Here is a 19,191-nt window from a genome sequence, read left to right as displayed (position 1 = left end):
GTACCAAAGATCCTGGAGGAAGTCCTTTAAGAGAAGGGCACGCCGAATCATATAAAGAGTGGATAGCCAACGGGTGACCACATCGGTGATAACATCCAGAGGTTTCTTCGCTCGAGTCGCCGGATCATCAGACTTGCTATACGCGGTAAGCTGAAGAAATCGAAGGTGACTGGTCAGAGTGTCTGAACGGTGGATCCAGAAGACGAGGTTATGGAGTTTCCCAACCGGTCCTTTTCGTCTCCATAGCTCGTGGAGTTTCGCGTCAGGTGCCTCGTTCCCTTGAATATCGTCCTCGAAAGCCTCGGAATCATGGCCAAAGAGAAGTGCTTTGACGGCAAGATTGAGGATGTGGCCAAAGCAGCGTAATCGCCGAGTTTTACCCTCAAAACCAAGCGCCTTCCCAATTTCTTCCATCGCCGTATCGTTATTCTTAGCGTTGTCGAGTGTGAAATATCCCACCTTATGAGCTATGTCGTAGCTTCGAAGGACCTCGACAACATGGGCGGCGATATTGTCGCCAGAATGGCGGTCGACCAGCTCAGGAAGGCCGAGCACGAGTTTTCCCGGCTGGCCAAGGGTGTTGAGAAAATAGCAACAGATTCCATACAAAGCGTGGCGATTATTGGACCTCCAGCCATCGAATGCAATATGAATTGACCCCGGGGCTGCCGCTAATACTCGCTTGATCTCCGCCTTGTTTTCCCCGTACACCTGAAGAATCCGCCTGCGGACTGTATCGTGCGTAATATGCGCTTCGGTTGTCCTTACGAGTGGATTGAGATACTCGAAAGCGGCACGGAGGTATGGATCTTCAGTTTGTCGGAAAGAAGAGTTGCTGTTGATGATCCATGAGACAACCAAACGCTGGAACACTAGCCGATCAAAGCGGCCAATGATCTGGTTTGCGATCTGCTGCTCTCGCACATCATGAGTATCCAGCTTCATCATCTCGGCTATATTCCTCGATGGTGTCTTCTCCTTTGCTTTGCTGGGCGGTCTCCGCTTTCCGGAAGGGTCATAGACCTTGTGGTCATTCCAGAGATGGATCTCCGCGTTCTGCGTACCGCTTGAGGCTGTCGAATGAGGGTTGGGCTTGCGACTGTCAACACAGACCTTGCAAACCCATCGCCGTTTTGTATCATCGTCGCTCTTCTCAATATCGTAGCCGAATTGCCATATCCATGATGATGTGGACGCGCAGCGTTGAGATTGCGTGTATCCGGGAAAATCTTTCCAAGGGAAGAGGTCCCACGAGTCCTTCCGACTCTCCTGATCTGGCGACTTGAGAGCCATAGAGCTGATAACCGGCGTCTTAGCCATTCTACGCGGTACTCATCGAGAATGGACTTGTCTGGACGCGTTCGACGCGACACCTTTGACGCGAAATGTCCAAGACCCATGGCTGTTCTATTCTGTTTAAAGATACCTTTATTTGTATATGGAAATGACCGTATTATAGGTACCTGAGATCTCGGCCAACCATGACCAAGCTTGTTTCCACCTGAATTGCAGGGGTATTGAGGGGCCAGACCAGGACCACCCCTACCCTTTCACACCCCTGCTTCCATTTCCACGCATCCACTCCACGGAGCCCTCGCGTGGATGGATGGATTATGTAACGGGCAGGCCCGTGGAATGGATGGAAATGGATGCACGGACCATCCATTTCCACGGCGTGGACGCGTGGACCGTGGACGTGGAATGGATCGCCAGCCTGGTGCTACCAGCGGCTACACAGGCTGCTAATTATGAAACCATGGATCCGCAGACGCCACTGCCTCCTCAAGAAAACCATCAATCTCGGCTGTCTAGGCTGCTATTCCTTGCATGGCCTCCCTCGATCACTGGTAAGCAATGCTGACGATATTTTTGGAAAGCTCCTTTACCTCCGGCTGCTCGAGGAATACAAGTCTGTTAAGCCGTACCTGATCACGTTCGACGTCAATGAGTTCGGCTAAGATGTCGAACAAACCAACCTCGGACTTGAGCCGGGGCTGACCCGCTTTTGCGATGTCAAAATCTCTGGCCAAAGCTTGGACCTGGGTGTGACGGGTTCGAAGTTGCGCACTTCCCGTCTTCTATCGCGCCGGAGAAGTGCGAAGACGACGATTATGTCCGTGAGAACTATTACCCTGAAGCCACTCGGTTTCTCCGGGCGAAATTTGCCCCAAAGCTTGAGGGTTGCACGTTTTGAACCACAAGGCGCGTTACCCATCGGCCGCATCTTCTGTGGCCCCTGACCCCTGATTCTATAGAGTTTGTCACCGCTTGTAGCTAGCGTTCTACGGCTTCAAGCTCTGAAGGCGCAGCCCTCAGTTCCTAACGCTGGTTCTTCAAGATATCAAACCCTACAGCTAGTCACCCTACAGCTAGTCATCCTACAGCTAGTCAACAAAGCACATGCCGGTATTTGCCTTGCCCACATAGGACGATCCATCTTGCCAAGTCACCTAGCACTTACCATCTTGGCTAATATTAGTCACCTAGCACTTACCGTCTTGGTCAATATTAGTCACTTACCATCTCGGTCAATATTTAGACTATTCGCCTAGCAGGGCACAGACAACAATGCAGGACTTGGTGGATCGAAACCCGCACCTCAAAGGTCTTCCATACAAGGTCATCAAGTATGCAAACACTCGCGGCGTCTAATCTCCCGGCATACCTACTAAAGCCGGTGTTTCTCTGAGAATGAAGCATTTGGAGAGTTTTGCACGGCCTAGCCACGACTGGCCGCTTGCTCTGTGTGACTGCACGACAATTGACCTCAAAGACATTGAATTCATGGGCTACGTCGGACGTGAAGGTGTCACTGAGGGACTGGAGGTTTACCACAACCCGGATCAGATCTGGTATTTTGCGGACAAGCAACTTCCCGAGGGGGTTATTGTGTTCTGCAACACCGATAGCCAATCGTTGGAAGTTCCTTGCAAGTTTCAATATGTCCAATTACCTCCCGCACTAGCCTAGACCTGACGAATTGCTAGTATCTCCCCACGCGGCATTCGACTACCGGCAGACGAGTCCGTTAGGCGTCCAAGGGAGAGCTTGAATCCGCGTAGCATGCTTCTTTCAGCATTCTGTCTAGTTCACTTGATACCTAGCTGGAATAGCACTGCTAGCTACGGATTTTCTGCCGCATTGACTTTCCGCTGTTTTTAAGAGTCTCGCGCATGCAATCAATAAGTCAAGGTGGATTGCCATATGCCGGAGTGTTTCCTCTCCTGTCTCTTTTCTGTGGCTTTCCCTCCCTCTTTGCCAACGGCGTGGCTCCCTCGCGCTCAGTGCCGTCCATGGTGCCTGACAGGGGTTGAGGAAATCCTGGACGAAGATCCGGGGCCAGGATCCATTCAGTCGCAGGCTCCTCATTAGTATGTCTACCGATAGCTAGAAGGGGCAGGTAGGAATCGAGCTTCAATACAAGTGTAGGTTGTTATATAGTATGTGTACGGATCGGTAAATGGCAACTTTAGCCGAGGTGGCCAGAGACGCGGCACGGGGGCTGTGCAATACACACACCAGGCTCACCACACCTAAGCCCTATGTTCCATGACCACAGTCACCACACCTAAGCCCTGTGTTCCATGACCACAGTCACCACACCTCAGTCCTGTGTTCCATGTCCACAGTCACCACACCTAAATCTCTCCCATGTCGTGCAGCTTCCTGCGGTCGCGGTCTTTGGCCTTCTCCGAGACATGAGGGTTGTTGATGGCCGCCTTGTAGCCGCCGGCACTGCACAGAACAATCTCGTCAGCACTGGTCCACTCAAGGCCGTTCGAAATACCGCAAGCAGATGGACAAAACTCACACATTGCCAGGGTTCTTGCTATAGTCAAGCTCACCCGCAGCCTCAGCCTCATCCTTGGCCTCAGCCATGGCCCTCGAATAGGCACTGCTGTGGCTCATGGTCGACGGGTCTTGCGCGGGCGCGGTAGAGTGGCTCGTCTTCTTCATGGGTCTGGTAGGCGTAGCATGGAGCGTAGTCGCCGGTGCCTGGACCGTGGCGGCGGGCGCTGACTCGCCGCTCGCACTGCCCGAGTCGTGGCTGCGCGTCGACCTGCTCATGCCGTACGTCTGGTGCGCGCCTCCGGAGGACTGGGCCGGCGCTTCGTGCGCCATTCCCGATGCCGACGGCTTGTGCATGCCTGATGATGACGACGACAGCGAGGCCCTGCCCATGTCCGAGGCGCTCTTCTCGATGACAGGGCGTGTAGCGGGCGTTACTTTCGCTGGGGTTTCGACTTCGATGTCCCCGGCGTATTGCTCAGTCGACGACGCGTTCGATCCTCCCATGTCGACACCAAACTCGTTCTCCAGGATCTCGCGGTCACGCTGCTTGGCCTCTTCCGAAACCCGCGGGTTTTTGATGGCCGCCTTGAGGCCTCGCTCGCGGTGTCCCGGGTCGGCCATGGCTAGAGTAGGGCGAGAAGTGTATGTGTGTTTGGAACGGCCGAGTGAGTTTCGAGGACCAAGGTTAGCTGCAGGAGTTCTCTCTTCCCTGTGTGCATTAACCATGGTGGCTTCTATATACTGAGCCTGGCTTTCCCCCCCTTCCACGCTGTGATCAACATCTGACGTGACTTCTCTGTCGTGCTAAAAGGACCTCGAGTCCGCAAAGCAATAACTTAAAACTTGGAGTGCATCATTAAGTGGAAACCGCAAACTCAGACTCGGAAGATGACGTCTGCTTTTGTAATTTTCAGTCCCCAACAAGGAGAAATCCTCCAAGTCCGTCATCGAGTCGCGCATAGGTATAGAGATGCCATGTTACCTTGATTGCATCCCAAACGGCCAAGTCTCGTCAAACTCGAGCGCCGCATGCGGCTGGTGAACCCCGAGCGCGCCGACATGGCTAGCCTCGTCCCACCACACGAGGCCATCAAACTGCTCCGGCAGAACCGCATACGAGTAGTGCGACTGCCGCTCAGTCTGCGGGGAATAGATAACGTCGATGAGCCTCTCGAGCCGCTTGTTCATCAGCGTCTGCCTCAACTCATCCTTGCACCGGCCCGCCCTGAGATCCAGCTCGAAGTCCTGGACGGCAGTCGCGTGCACGAGCTGCTCGTAGCTGTTGGGCAGCCCGGGCTTCACCTTCATCACTTACTGCTATTGTGCGCCCAGACGATGGCCTTGGACTCGAAGTGCTGGCTTCGGTATTTGAGGACGCACGCGAGCGTGTCGAACATGTTCGTGCCGCGGAGGTTCCACGACTCGTCGCGCGCATAGTGCATTGCCCTGTAGTAGTGCTCGGCATCTGTTGTTGCACGGTACATTAGTCTCTCTTCTCCACGCCGGGGGTTGACTTACCTCTGACGAGTCGCGAATTGCTCGGCGCTGTGGAACTTATCACCGCCCTAGTTCGCTGCTGCATACTCGAGTCTCTTCGCCAGCAAGTCTTGGGGTCGCGCCCCGTGTTCGCGCCCCGTGTTCGCGCCCCGTGTTCCAAGCCCGCAGCCACTCGGGGAAGTGCTGCACCTCGGCGTTGCGCCACATCCACGTCGGGAAGCGCAGAAAGGCGGGCTCGCGGCCGGCTGCTTTTGCTTTTACTTGTGCCTGGCTCGACGCTCATTCGAGGTCCCGGGCCGTGCCGTAGGCGCACGTATCGGTCGACGGCCTCGGCATCGGGCCAGTCCGCCTCGACCGCCTCGGCATCGGGCCAGTCCGCCTCGACCGCCTCGACCGCCACGATGTTTAACCCGTGGTGCTCGATCATGTGCTGCGTAAGAGGTGTCGTGCGAAGCGTCGCCGATGAGCAGGATCCTAGTGGGTGCGGCACTGAAGCTGTCGAAACACCGCCCGAAGGTATCGCCCGTGTCGTCGCGCCCGAAGGCATCGCCTAGTCGTCGATTGATGTGAATGGGGTCACATTGGTTTGGAGGAGGCTGATGGCGGGGTTGAACGCGTGTCTACTATCATTCGACGTGTTCGGTTTTGATGCCGATTCCTTGTGTGTGCAAGCGTCTGTGGATGCTATCGTGGGCAATTCTGTACGTGCCTTGGTGAAAGTCTCGTGATGCATGCGCTGGTTTCTGTACAAGGTACTCTTTGTGCACGACATGGGTGTGCAGTGTCTGCATAACAAAAAAATCGATAATGGGGCTGGCAAGATGTTTTTGATCGGCACTCTTGGGAGACGAGTGGTGGTAGAACACTCCAGAGTTCCAGGCGACTTCTCCGCCCGAGTTACAGGACTCCGTATCCTACACATAATAATCATAGACTACCCGCTCATGCCGACATAATTCAGGGCGGAACAGGGATCATAGACTACTCGCTCATACCGACATAATTCAGGGCGGAACAGGGATCATAGACTACTCGCTCATACCGACCTAATTCAGGGCGGAACAGGGTTATTTTGTATGAAATAATCATACACAAGCTACGGATAATCTAGGCTATGACTCGCTTTAATTATGCAGTTGGCTGCTTTTGCTTTGATGTCTTCCAAGATAATCTCGACGATGGCCGCGACATGATCCAAGTACCTGAGGTAAATGTAGATCGATGGCTAGGCCTAGGTATTGACGTGGTATTTACACCTGGTAATTTTGTAATGGTTTGTTAATATGGAAAATCTGTCAACCAAGAGGTGGGGATTTATTTCACGTATGGGTGCCAACACATGCTGTATTTGGATTAAGGGTGAAATTAACTTGCTCGACCAACGATGCCGGGAAACCCCACAAAAACAGCGGTCGCCAGTGTGCAAAACTGTCCTACCAAGGCATACGTTGCCCTCTCCGTCCTGGAATTAATCACTTCCAAAAATTCTCCTTAGCAGCTGCCATCTGGCATGTCATGGGATAACATGGTGCTTGTCGTCGGGCTAATGTTTCTTTTGACTGATGTTAAGCTTCATGTCAGCTTAGTTAAAACTTGGAAATTAATTATCTGGACCATTTACTTTGATACACTGACGATCAAGCTATGCGGCTAGAGCTCGCGCTACAGCTTTGTCGTCTACTCGCCTACAGCACGCACACCCAGGATTTGTTCGACACGACCATCGACCATCGACCTTCGAAAATGGGCTGAGGCTCTAGAATGCGCCAAGTGCGCAGTGAATCAGTGTAATTACGTACAGTATCCCTATACAGGCGCGGCCTTGCTGCCTTGATATCCAACTCACCAGATGCCTGGCTTTCGCGGACAGAGTATCGAGACGCTCGTTCTGTGCGTCGTTCTCATTTCTCATTCTTTTCATAAGATCCTTTTGGATACCGACTGCTTAGTGATAGCTAGGCAGCCCAGAATTCAGCAGCTGTAAAAGTAATAGGCGTTTGTAAAGCCTATTGGAAACCCCGTATTATTTACCATCAATTTCATCCCGTCCTGTTTCTTATGACGGCACAAATTTTTTCAGTCGGGCACGATTGGTGAAAAGAAAAATCTACGTCTTCCCTCGTTTTCCTTTCCCTTTGATTTTTCAGGCCCTTCATCCCCGAACTTTCTCGTCTTCACCACACCTCAATTCCACCCACCCAAACCTACAACACAAGAATACGACACCATATTGCACGATGAAGCCAGCCCAGGATAAACTCAACGGCCCCAAGATTGTCCGGATACGGGGTTACCTGCAGCGCGTGCTGTGGGAGCGCAAGGACGACTTGGCTCGCAAGCCAGCGCTACGGGCGCAGTATGAGAGATGTTTGCGCTTCGTAAATGAGCGCCTGAAGCGCAATATTGAGGAGAGATGGGTACGCATCGCCGGTTTTATTTCTACACATTGCTTCCAAACACTCCTACCAACAATGCCGAGCGAGGAGTACTGCTCGAGGGTTGGCTGTGAATCAAACAGCTTAGGGAGTTACCTCACCTATACATCTATCTTCCTCTATCACCAACATCTTTCCACCCCGTCTCTCGCCACCCGCCCACCGCTCAATTCCCACTCCCGGCAACTAGCTTCGCTCGCGTTACCATTCCCCAGAGCATCGGCGGGAGTCGACTACGCTTGAATACAGAGCATCGACGGGAGTCAACTACGCTTGAATATGCGAGAGTACCTTAGTGACCTGCAAATTTTACGTAGGTGAGACTAGAGGCAATCGTGGGAAAGCCCCGGCCCGTGCTGTTCGCCGAACAGGCGGCGGAGAGAGCTGCTGCGCCGGAGGGCCAGGCGGCGGCCAAACCCGAGGACGGCCAGCAAACAGCTGAGCCCGAGGGTGGGGTCGCGGCTGAGCCTGAGGGCCAGAAAGGTGACGACGCAGAGGGGCCGGCCCTGGCCGCAAACTAGGCGGCCAAGAAGAAGAAGCACCGAGCTGGAATGGTAGAGAGACGAAGGTACGTACCATGATTCATGTCATGTCGAGGACGGAAACGTCTGCGTCCGTCCGCATGCTTATAATTACATGCTTTGACTGACAGATAGTTTCAAAGGTGCGCGATTAGGATTTTCCCTCTCCCCCCCGGCACTTTTCTCATCACCATCTTCTCTCATTTCGGTGGTCGGGCTGGGCAGACTTGTTCTGGCTCTGGCGATTTTCCAATCAAGTCTCGCTTGCTTAGCAACAACAACAAGGTGCCAACACAATACGGCTTTACCTTTTAATTCCGGCGGAACAGATACCGACTGAGTACAGCCCTAATGACTGTCAATCCGGCGGTCGATGTGAAGCTTCGTATACTATGCTCCTGAGTCAACACAAGCAGGCGATGGCTTGATGAAAGACTGTGGGCGACATCAGTAATGGTAGGCAAGTAGATCTTTCCCAGCTACGATCTCCTCGATAAGTGTGCTAACCGTCATATAGAGGGGAGGTATATGAGATAGGCTGTCTAACTCCGCCAATGCATCGAGATTCCGAAACAAGATGCCGCGAAATCTCCACGGATATAGTCCGACATGGTACGATCGGGTGTGCAATTATCTAGATTTGGGCGTTGGGCACTGGGGCGGGATGTTATTTCATGCTAGTTTTCAAAAAGCTGCGAGGCCCGCGGTGATGGATTCTCGAAGTTTTCTTTTGCAAGGAGCTGCACCATGTCAAGTAAAAGAGCTTCGAAGGATTACTGTTCGTGGTATTCCAACCACGTAGGTGTTCCAACGGGTCAAAAAGTGGTAGTACTACCGGGGGGGGGGGGGGGGGGGGTGTAAAGTTGTTCTGATTCTTTCTCTCTCTGGAACTAAGGTAGGTTCTGCTTGCGACCGGGGTTTTTGTGTGTGTGTGTGTGAGGTCCGCGCGCCGCACGTGCCTACTTGCACGTGCGTACTCGCGCGATCTCTGCTTCCTCCCTGCTAGTGTGCGGTCACCAGTATCGCTATTCCAACAATTACACTTGTGTTTTGTGGAGCTCCTTTTCCAGTTGTATTTATTCCCATAATCCCGACACAGTATCATGACCTAACCCAGTCCTGGCCACACATCCATGGAATTTGACCCCGCAGAACGGCCGGTACGACAGGCCGACTGGGGCACCAGCCACCGCCAACGCATCTGGGCAGGCCGGCGGCCGGCCCGAAACGACTGGAAAGAAGGAGACATCGCCTTCCTCAAACCCGCCTCCGCCTTCACCGAGCAGGAGTGGGACATGTTGATGAAGCCCACAGCGGGGCGGCGGCGGCGGGACACAATCCCGGAAAAGGCCACGGACCACCCCGTCATCATCCTACGGCAGCTCTCAGAGAAGTCAACCTACGTCATGGTGACCACCGTCTCGGCGTACGGATGTAGCGATGCCACCGGCTACATGCCGCCCTGGAAGCAGGAGTTCCACCACCACAAGCTGCCCGAGGACTTCCGCTCCCTCTACGGGTGCGAGCGTTCTAGCACGAGCCCCTACATCTCCAGTACGGCTGCCACATGCCCAAGCCCCGGGCTTCGTGGGTGTACATCCAGAGCATCTGGGCCGTGCCACTGACCGTCATCAGCGGCTTCGACAAGGCGCGGCACCTGCTGCGGATGGAGCTGGCGAGCCTCGAGGGCCTGCAGGAGCACATGAACCCCAAGTGCACCCGGTGAAGGAAGTGCGTCAAGGAACTCTATGATCTGGAGCCCCGCGGCTCCGCGGTTCAAAGCTGGAGAGGACTCAGAACTAGCAGTGCCATCACCCGAAGCCCATCGGCCAGACTCCCACTCGCCGCCAGGGGGACGTGGCGGCCAACTACAGCACCTCTGCTAGCAGCAGAATCAGCAAAAACAACAATAACACCGCCACCATCGCCGCCATCGTCGCTAAAGACGACCGCCGCAAAGTCTCTTCGGAAGAGCTGCGGTGCCACCGCCGCCGCCTCGCTCACCACCGGAGCTGGCGCTATCCAACGCCGCCCTGGTTTTGTCTGAAGCTTTTAGGCAATCACAAGCCTGGTCCTAGGGCTGGAATAGAACGGCAAGCTTCAGAGTTCCTGAAACGCGCGGCCTTGGGGGATTTGGCTTTTGCTTGTGCCGATAAAGTTTTGATTTTTGGATAATTAATGTACCTAGACGGCTTACAGAGCCAATGCGAGAGGAGGTGCCGTTTCAAGTTGGTGTTTAGGTTCAATATGGTGACGTCCTTCCGGAGGAGGGCTGGAGATAACATCAACTGTCTGGGATGAGAGTTTCTTACTTGACATTCTTGACGATTTACCGCACCTCCCCAACGGCTAGCACCTACCCAACGGCTGCGGCAAACCAAGATGCTTGTCAAACGGCGGCACTCACTTTCCACGGGCCCGGACCCCAAATAAAGGGAAAGCGGCCTACTGATGCTTTTCAAAGAAAATTAATTATTGGTATCATGGCTTCCCGCTGCGCACTGAAAGAAACTTGGACTATATCAACAGACTGGATGATTACTGTTGTGTCATACCATAGCAGCACCCTCTGGGGGTCCTCCACCAGTTTCAGGATGGCAGTGGGAAGTCTCGAGGCAACTATTAAAGTTTGACCGCAACGGCTGTGCAGAGAATTGAGATTGGTGTAACATATAAACTACAGCAGTGGAAACAAGTGGTGCTGCCGCTGGTGTTAACAACAATCAATCAGTTAAGGCTTCTCGGCGTCGCTTTCCACCCTGTTCCTTTTCTTTCACGATCTATTTATGTCACGACAATAGGGATTAGTAGGCAAAGCAGGACCTAGAAGCTGCCACTTGATTGTTCGCCACTAGATTTTGCCACTATTCATAACTATAAGGAGAGACTTTTGGCCCTTCCAAAGGAAACAAAAAGACAGACCTTTTGAGACAATTCAAGCTTTAACTCCTGTATCAAATGCTCCATTTCTGTTGCCATGTCTTGTACGTGATCGAATTTGACAGCGCATTGAGTTGTCCGGCCAAATAGATCTAAAAGTACAGAAAAGAACGCTTTATACTCGCTGGGAGAAGGCTGGGGAAGTGTTGTAATCAGCCCGAAATGAGGGCATTCCAAATGAAATGAGAGCATTCCGAGGCTAAGAATGAAGTACAGAGGCATGCTAACCAGGGCCTTGAAAAGAACGGTATGGAATGGGTTGTTCTTGTCACGGCCACTGTCACGGTCGCCACTAGGCACATGACAAGTTAGATTCTATTAGCCGTATTGTATTTAGAGTGGTCTGTACGCGTCGCCACCCACGTGCTCGGCACCACCACCCACTTCCCCGCGCCCTGCGCGGTCCCTGCGATAGATTCTTTCTTTTCCCTCCTTGGCTTTAAATCCACATTCGTTACTGCATTAGATCTTTGACTTCCTATTCGGGCCGTCACAGTGCCTATAGGTGTCTGCTGTAAGGAAAGGACACCCCAAACACCAGCCGCGCGCACAGGGTGCGCGCTCACCACCTGTTACCAACTGGCCGGAACACTGTCAGTTGGCACAAGCCACTACGCCACGCCATGGCGCCCCGGGCCTGAGCCCCTGAGCACGTATATAAACAGTGGCCCTCGCCCACCTTCCTTTGCGAGGGCCAGGTTGAATTCTCACACCAATACTACTCATTGCTCGCCCACCTTCTTACCTGCATTGTGGCCACCTTGATCCGGCGTACCTGCCTTCTCTTACAGTAGATATATCGAGCACCTTCTTTTTTATCTAATTACGCGGATATACTCTTCGAGTAGATGTATCAAGTACCTTCTTTTTATCTAATTACGTGGCGGTTTCTTTGGGTAGAATATTGAGTACGTTTCTTTTTTATCGGGATTACGCCGATATAGCCTCTCGGCGCGACGACGACTTCAATAACCTTTCGGGGCGACGTGATAATTAATACCTTTCAAGGCGACGAAAGAATATATTAATATCTTTTCGGGCCGCCACTATAATCTGATACCTTTCGGGCGACGGAATACCTTTATTTAATAGCCTTTACGGGCGACGACGGAACGCCCTAGTTCTTTATTTAACGACTTCCCTTACTTATTATAATAAGTAGACGACTTAATACTCTATTTTAGTTTAACTGCTCAATCACATCCAACAGAAGCCGAGTCTGTCCAAGACCGTGTCGCCCCAAGTCCCGGCCGTCGACTTGACCTTTTCGTTGGTAGCCGATTGGTAGAATACCTGTACCCGCACTGTCACGAGCCTTGGCAGGGCAAACCATAATGGCCCGTGCGCTCTCGGCACCCCACTATACCCCCGCACCCTCGATCGTACCTCTGTAGACTTTCTTTCTTTCTTTCTTTACTTTTAGAATCTTACGACAATGGTATAGCCATACTAGCGACTCTTCTTCCTAGATGCTGTTGACCGCCGTCACACGCACGGCATTGGCAGGATTTGGTAAGTCAATGTGGTTGAATGCAGATAGGGTCTTCGGGTCTACACTGAATGGATCTGTGGAGGGGTTGCACCACACGTGATGAATCACATGCGCACTAGCCTCGCCTTGAGTATCTAGACTAGAGTTAGCTAGCTAATGCACACATTTTCCAACAGGCTATGAAGCCCTCCTTTCGCTTCCATTGGAGCTATTCTATTACAAACCACTCGACTGTTAGGGTCGTCTGTCTGTAAGGGAGCACGGGCTCCACAGGATGCTGGGGTTGGTAATTATGAAGATAGAACAAAGGGCAAGCTCCTATCGCACGGGTAATACAGTCAAATCAGAATGCCACTCAAAGTGTATGAGTGCAGTGAATGTGTATTGCTTGCTTGAAGAACCAAGCAAGAACTATCTAAGACCGTGGCTACGGCCGTCGTATATATCAATCTAAGGTGGGCCAATCAGAGTCCTCCCTTTACATGCTCAGCCGTGCTCACTTGCACTCAGGGTGCCTTTGAGCACTCAGCTCCGCCGTGCTTGGTCGCGCTCAGTGTGTCTTGGAGCCGGCCCCACTGAGCACTCCCTAATTGGATGCACCTGGGCAAGAAGGTGGGTCCAACCCCACTCCTTGCTGGCCAACCACGCAAGAGCCCGTGACGCATCCTGCACAGAGGGCCAGGATCGTAACATTCGCAACTGCTTTCTGGTGCATTCGAGAGCGCATTGAGCGATTAGTCAATTAACAACCTGAACGCGTAGTCTACGCTTTCTGCGCGCGCAAGGCACAACTGCCCTGCAACCGCGTTCTGAGATCGTAGTCGAGCGACTGCGAGCTAATTTGACGGCATTTCCGATCGCCAATTCCTTTCTACTTTGATGGCATTTCCGATCGTCAATTCCTTTCTACTTTGACGGCATTTCCGATTGTCAATTCCTTTCTACTTTGACGGCATTTCCGATCGTCAATTTCTTTCTACCTTGGCGGCATTCCCGATCGTCAAGCGGAACATTTCAACAAGCGCTGAAGCCTATCGACAACACCAGTTAAACCAATTCCTGACTACGGAGTCATCCCAGGATGAAGTCAACTGACGCCCGCGGTAGCCTCAAGATTGAGGCTATCGCCCTACAAGGCGAAAAGAATATTAGCCAGTGGAACAACTCCCTCCTCAGCGTCCTCGAGGTCCAGGGACTAGAGAAATACATCGAGGAAGATATCGCCGAGCCTGTGGCGCCTCAGGGTGCAACCCAGGCAGTCATCGATGCTGTCGCTCTCCTTGAACTTGTCCGAGTCGATGAAGGAGCCCTTGCCAGACCCGCCGATCGTGCCATATTTTATCGATAAGCTCCCAGAGACATTCATATCGTCCGTGACCTCACTTAAGCGGCATTAATTCTATACCAAGACTTAAAGAGATAGAGGAGCAGACGAAGGTATATGATACGTACCTGATCTTGTTCATAAAGCGGGAACTGTACGAAACAATCTGGCTCGGGCCTCGCTGAGAGAGCTCGTGCTTGGCACTATTTGGATTTGTGCCTTTCATACCCATCCCAGTCGCTTTGAGACGATCAAGTCGCATCCGCTGCTTCTCAAGGAGCAAAGCGTCCTCCCTCGTTTGGTCGCTATTTGGGTCAACTGCATTTTCAATGTCAGACGCAGAGAGATCTCAACGCAAACAGCTTCAATCGAACAACGGTAACATCTTGCACTCACACCAGCCCATTTCGATGGACAAAGTCCACATATGCTCCATTATCGATTTTCCCCAAACATCAAAGCATGAACCTGAGGCTGTGAGGTGGTTGGCCAATGCACATGTCGGCGGTTGCATGCACCGGTACGCACCTGTCCGCGCACATCCTGCTAGTCTGGATTTCAGCCTGGATTGAACAATACTTGGGGAAATGCATGATAAAGAGATAGGGGTACTGGCTAGATAGGCAATAGACTAGGCGCGGTGGCTGCAGGCCAGGCTGCAGACAATCAATCTCAATACACTCAGACCAGCTCGGAATCAAATCGTGTGGTCAATCAGAGCTCCCATAGGAAGAGATACGGGGGCGGAATGTTGGGGAAGCAGGGGCAGAAGTTCAACGACACATCCCCCTACACCAGCCCTAATTCCAAAAAAAAAAAGGCGAGAAAACGAGGCCAAATGGTCTCGCTATATTTAGGATGAAGATAGAACCAAAACTAGCAGATGGCAGACCGTCCAATCTGAGAGCCCATGCGAAATGAGGCATCTAAATATGACGCTTTGCATAATCTAACTAGAGAGAAAACACGGCCAGGCCCACACGTATGTTCCTGTCCTCGGCATTTGGCCTTCCGTGCATCCACATAATTATCCGTTGTTACAAAGTTGACGGCAGCTATATATCTTATGTAGATTCCTACCTATCCAGGACATATTGTAGTTGAGGTTACGGTCATATAGCTGCTGTTGCCCAGAGTAGCAGGTAACAGTTATCTGTTTTGCGCCTGCTGGCGTAACGGCACACTGTTACAGGACATGAGTGCACTAGCTAATGAAGAGGCAAGGATGTTGCAGATTATGGCGGCGTGGGAGGCCACCTTTACTAAGAGTGTCAAACCTCTTCCGCTGCTGGTAGAGCAATGATCAGGTAGGGGCGGCGATATTATCGAGGAACTTGTGGGCACAGCATAATATAAGGGGCTTATTTATATAACAAGAAAAGCTCAAAGGGGCAATATTGTGTGCCTATCAACAACACATTCCGTGGCAGGGTCAAGGCGCTCGCTCACACACGCAAAGTCAGACCAATAAATCGTGGCACTTCCATAACATGAGCAGAAACCTTTGCAAATACGGGCGAACCGAAGTAGGGTGGGCGGGTAGCACAGCCCGTATTATTCCCCAACACTTCCACCAACGTCGCGCGCCTTGTACCGAATAAAGATTGGTACCTTAGGCTTGTCCAGACGATACCCATTCCGGTCCGGCCCCGGGAAAGGAACTTGCACCTTTGAGCCACTGCGATCCGAGGGCTCCAGGTCGAAGTTGGCAAGGAGTCGCGACACGACCATGGTGGTCTCCCACTTAGCAAGTCTCATGCCCGCTAATTAATCACAGTGATGCCCGAAGGGGACGCCGTATGGTTAGTTTCCCTGGTATTCAATACTAACGTGCAAGAAAAAAACGAAGGGGTAGAGGGAGGGGGAGGAGAGAGGGAGGGGGAGGAGAGAGGGAGGGGGAGGGAGAGGGGGAGGGGGATATCTGAAACTCACGGCAAAGATGGCGGCCCGATCCCCAGCCGACGTAGGTATGCGGCTCCTCTTGCTTCAGGTTTAAGTCGTCGTAGCTGCCGCCAACCTCGCGCGAGAGATAGCGGCCGGGGTTGAATGCTGCAGGGTCCGGATAGAGCGCGCTGTCCATGTGCACATTGTCGAGGTGGAACGAGGCGTAGGAGCCGTCGGGCACGACCTCGCCCGTGTCGCCGATGGGGATGGCGGTGCCGCTGGCGTTCTTGCGGAACATGGCGCCAGGCATGGCGAGGCGGATCGTCTCGCGGAACGAGGCGATGGTGACGGGAAACTCAGACTCCCACGTCTGCAGCGACAGGCCCTCGAGCACGTCGTCGGCTGACTGGCTCGGGTTGGCTCGGTGTTTTGCAACGACGGCGTCTACCTCGGCACGGCACAGCGCCTGCCACGCTGGGCTGTGCGCCAGAAAGACAGTCAGCCAGGAGGCTGTGCACCCTTGGGTCGTGATGCCGGACATGAGCACGCTGAAGAGGAACTGATACTCAGGGTTAGAATAAGACAGTAGATAATTTCTCTGAGAAAAAAGCTAACCCTGACGACATCCTTGTCCTGATCGAGCAGGAACTGGAGGGCGTCGTCTCGCCGTTTGCCGGCCTTGCGCTGCTTGACGACCTTTTCGATGGCCATGTACAAGATGGCGCCAAAGAACAGCTTCTTAGCGTGCGTGAGGGTGACGAGAGAGGGGAAGACGATACGGGTCCGGCTGCAATTGCTCTCAAAGCCGCAAAACGCCCAGAGAGCACGGTCCAGCGCCTTTGCGTCCTCGAGCCATTCCGACACGCCGACGACGCGCAGAATCAGCTTGAACATGAGCGGGTACACCGTCTCGAATGGGTTTATCACCCGCCATTGTGGACTGGGAGAGTGAGCAGAATTAGGTACAGGTCAGAGGAGTTATGTTCAGGGGAGTTATGTTCAGGGGTAGTTATGTTCAGGGGAGTTGTGTTCAGGGGTAGTTATGTTCAGGGGTAGTTATGTTCAGGGGCAGTTATGTGTGTACAAGGCTCGCGCAATGCGTAATCTTATCGTTGAGGGAGGTGAGCAAGGAAAGTGCTTACTTGGCCGGTGACGCAGGTGCTAGACTGAGACGCTGGCGAAAGTCGTGTATGTCGTCTGTGAGCACGGGCAGCTTACGAGCGAGTATCTCAGGTCGCGTAAGGGTCAAGAAGGATTTGATGAAGTCCTGGGCACCGTAGTCCTCGCGGTCATCATTGGTAGAGACTAGGCCTGCGAGGAGCTCGATAGCACTAATCAGGGAACGAATTACATGTTAGAAACACAGCTGCCCGCCCACGTAGAGATTGAAGACAAGATGGCCGGCTTACCCCTGTGACACGCTGAGGTTCTTGCTCTCAAAGAACGTCTTCCGGCCGTCTAAACCGCCCAAGCTGACAATGTGCTTTCTGCCGACGAAGAAGCTAAAGTTTCCGGTGGCAGAGTAGCCTCGGCCCTCCATGAACATGCCGCGCCGCCTCTGGAAGAAAGGCAGAGCAGAGCCAAGCAGGGGGAGATAGCCCGGGCTCCAGTGCGCCGGGGAGCCCTTAGAAAGAGAAGGCAGCTTCTGTGCGCCAGAATAGAGGGTGACAGAGCTTACTGCCAGGGGCACCAAGACAAATAGAAGCAACATAATAGCCACCAAGGGCCATGCGTATGGTCTAACAAGACCTCGCACAACATCAAACTGGTTCACGATTGTTGCCATGTCTCTGAAGGACAACAACACCTGTTTGTCTGTGGCTCTTAGGGGATCGAAAGAGACGAGATAACACGAGGGAAACAATGGAAGTTGGGAACATGAAAGAGACGGAAACACGGACAGACAAGCACGCGTCATGCCATTACTACTTACGAGTCATAACATGGAGATAGCTTCAACCCCCCCCCCCCGGCAATCAGACGTAGAACGGCACAGTATAGCCTCACCTCCGGGTTCATGTCTGTCGCGAGCATTGAGTGGGACTGACGGCTGGGGACGCCACTGGGTTGCATCTTAGACCGATTTTGCTACCTGCCAATTCATGAAAGCGATGATCCTCCTCGGCAATTGTTCTTCCGCGTCTGCTTGGTCTGAATTAGATATCCTTTCTAGTTGACTGCGCCTCTCTGCATACGGTAGTGGCACCAACCTTGGCTGCCCGACAGCTCGAGGGATTCCGTGATTGATTAGCTGATTGATTAGCTGAGAGTGATATCAGGAGAGGCTTGCAGTTGGTTCTGAGATGGCGTAAACGGGCACCCACCCTAGGAAAAGGGGCCGTGTTTCATGCACTGTACTGTACCGAGGTGTCATCGGCCAAAGATTTAGAAGGCTGGTAGCAGCCGATGCCGTACCTCGCCAAGGCGTTCCAAGGGATCGACAAGGCATCTACATATCTAGGTATTTACCTGCAGATGCACTTACAAAGCCCCGCGCCGCCATCACACAGCAGGGCCGGTGACGCGAAGGCAATAGCAGAAAATATATTCGCATCAGAAACTGGTGTAGGCACAGAAACTGGTGTAGGCACAGAAACTGGTGTAGGCACAGAAACTGGTTTAGGCACAGAATCTAGTGGTAGGCACGGCCGTTAGTGCTACGTATCTTACGGTACCTATACTCCAGAACTACGGTGCTGATTCTAAAGATCCGTGCAGTGCTGTGCCGTCCAGGTGCTCGGGACAGCGCACTGCCGATCCAACCAGCCACCCTGCCTGTTCCCCGCAGGCCTTCAGCTTTCTTGTGTTCTTGTGAGGTGCCAGGCCCTCCTGCACCGACGAAGGAGTGGAAGTTGCCGACGATCCCCATATGAAGCATATGTCCAATAATACCAATAATTTGATCTCCCTCTGCACCGACTTATATTCAAGTTTGACCCAATATGCCCTGGCATTACCATCATCGCACAGCACATGCATCGATTCAATTCACTCGGGCTTATAATTACCCCAAATATGAGATTATGGACACCTCACTGATCTGGAATACGAACGGTAAATTGTAGGTAATTCCCTTAATGTAATTCCCTTACTGTATTTCCGTTACTGTAATTCCCTTACTGTAATTCCCTTACCATAATTCCCTTACTCGTTGCTGGCCACCTTCCCTTCCTACCTTGGCCACATTCATGTTCCACCGGGGAAGCATCCGGTCATGAGTCACCAGCAATAACCATATTCTTGTGTCGACAGATATCGATGGCTATATGCATCAATGAGGCGTGAAACAAAACTCTCCCTCCAACC

General features: G+C 52.7%; 6 protein-coding genes across 6 annotated transcripts; 2 read left to right on the top strand and 4 right to left on the bottom strand.

The window, feature by feature from the left end:
- Positions 1-1,485: 1,485 nt before the first annotated feature.
- B0T26DRAFT_142530 (uncharacterized protein) lies at positions 1,486-3,025 on the top strand. The gene is made up of 3 exons (XM_060433408.1): positions 1,486-1,847; positions 2,488-2,627; positions 2,698-3,025. The coding sequence occupies exons 1-3, from the start codon at positions 1,650-1,652 to the stop codon at positions 2,963-2,965; spliced, it is 606 nt and encodes a 201-aa protein (XP_060300538.1). The 5' UTR covers positions 1,486-1,649; the 3' UTR covers positions 2,966-3,025.
- A 613-nt stretch (positions 3,026-3,638) lies between these two features.
- B0T26DRAFT_638555 (uncharacterized protein) lies at positions 3,639-4,413 on the bottom strand (the record flags this gene model as incomplete). The annotated part of the gene is made up of 2 exons (XM_060437049.1): positions 3,639-3,759; positions 4,310-4,413. The coding sequence occupies 2 exons, from the start codon at positions 4,411-4,413 to the stop codon at positions 3,639-3,641; spliced, it is 225 nt and encodes a 74-aa protein (XP_060300537.1).
- A 357-nt stretch (positions 4,414-4,770) lies between these two features.
- B0T26DRAFT_672321 (uncharacterized protein) lies at positions 4,771-5,836 on the bottom strand (the record flags this gene model as incomplete). The annotated part of the gene is made up of 3 exons (XM_060439435.1): positions 4,771-5,071; positions 5,104-5,257; positions 5,311-5,836. The coding sequence occupies 3 exons, from the start codon at positions 5,834-5,836 to the stop codon at positions 4,771-4,773; spliced, it is 981 nt and encodes a 326-aa protein (XP_060300536.1).
- Positions 5,837-9,384: 3,548 nt separating this feature from the next.
- Positions 9,385-9,962, top strand: B0T26DRAFT_766082 (uncharacterized protein; the record flags this gene model as incomplete). Its single annotated transcript, XM_060446470.1, has 1 exon — positions 9,385-9,962. A coding segment is annotated over one exon (486 nt), but the record flags the coding sequence as incomplete, so codon positions are not given.
- Positions 9,963-13,872: 3,910 nt separating this feature from the next.
- On the bottom strand, positions 13,873-14,437 carry B0T26DRAFT_672318 (uncharacterized protein; the record flags this gene model as incomplete). The annotated part of the gene is made up of 3 exons (XM_060439434.1): positions 13,873-14,059; positions 14,130-14,319; positions 14,398-14,437. The coding sequence occupies 3 exons, from the start codon at positions 14,435-14,437 to the stop codon at positions 13,873-13,875; spliced, it is 417 nt and encodes a 138-aa protein (XP_060300534.1).
- Positions 14,438-15,555: 1,118 nt separating this feature from the next.
- B0T26DRAFT_672317 (cytochrome P450) lies at positions 15,556-17,671 on the bottom strand (the record flags this gene model as incomplete). The annotated part of the gene is made up of 6 exons (XM_060439433.1): positions 15,556-15,764; positions 15,934-16,444; positions 16,501-16,825; positions 17,028-17,216; positions 17,295-17,443; positions 17,564-17,671. The coding sequence occupies 6 exons, from the start codon at positions 17,669-17,671 to the stop codon at positions 15,556-15,558; spliced, it is 1,491 nt and encodes a 496-aa protein (XP_060300533.1).
- Positions 17,672-19,191: the final 1,520 nt, after the last annotated feature.

This window comes from Lasiosphaeria miniovina (genome assembly GCF_030549165.1).
Source record: "Lasiosphaeria miniovina strain SMH2392-1A chromosome Unknown B0T26scaffold_2, whole genome shotgun sequence".
Lineage (NCBI taxonomy): Eukaryota > Fungi > Ascomycota > Sordariomycetes > Sordariales > Lasiosphaeriaceae > Lasiosphaeria > Lasiosphaeria miniovina.
The sequence above is the reverse complement of the archived record's forward strand: the minus strand, read 5'-3'. Positions and strand labels throughout refer to the sequence as shown.

Bases quoted from the DNA above. Each gene is read 5' to 3' on its own strand.
- B0T26DRAFT_142530 (XM_060433408.1), top strand. From the start codon at position 1,650: ATGCACGGACCATCCATTTCCACGGCGTGGACGCGTGGACCGTGGACG. The intron at 1,848-2,487 runs GTAAGCAATGCT...TTAGTCACCTAG, and splicing joins ATGGCCTCCCTCGATCACTG to CACTTACCGTCTTGGTCAAT. The intron at 2,628-2,697 runs GTATGCAAACAC...CTGAGAATGAAG, and splicing joins CTTCCATACAAGGTCATCAA to CATTTGGAGAGTTTTGCACG.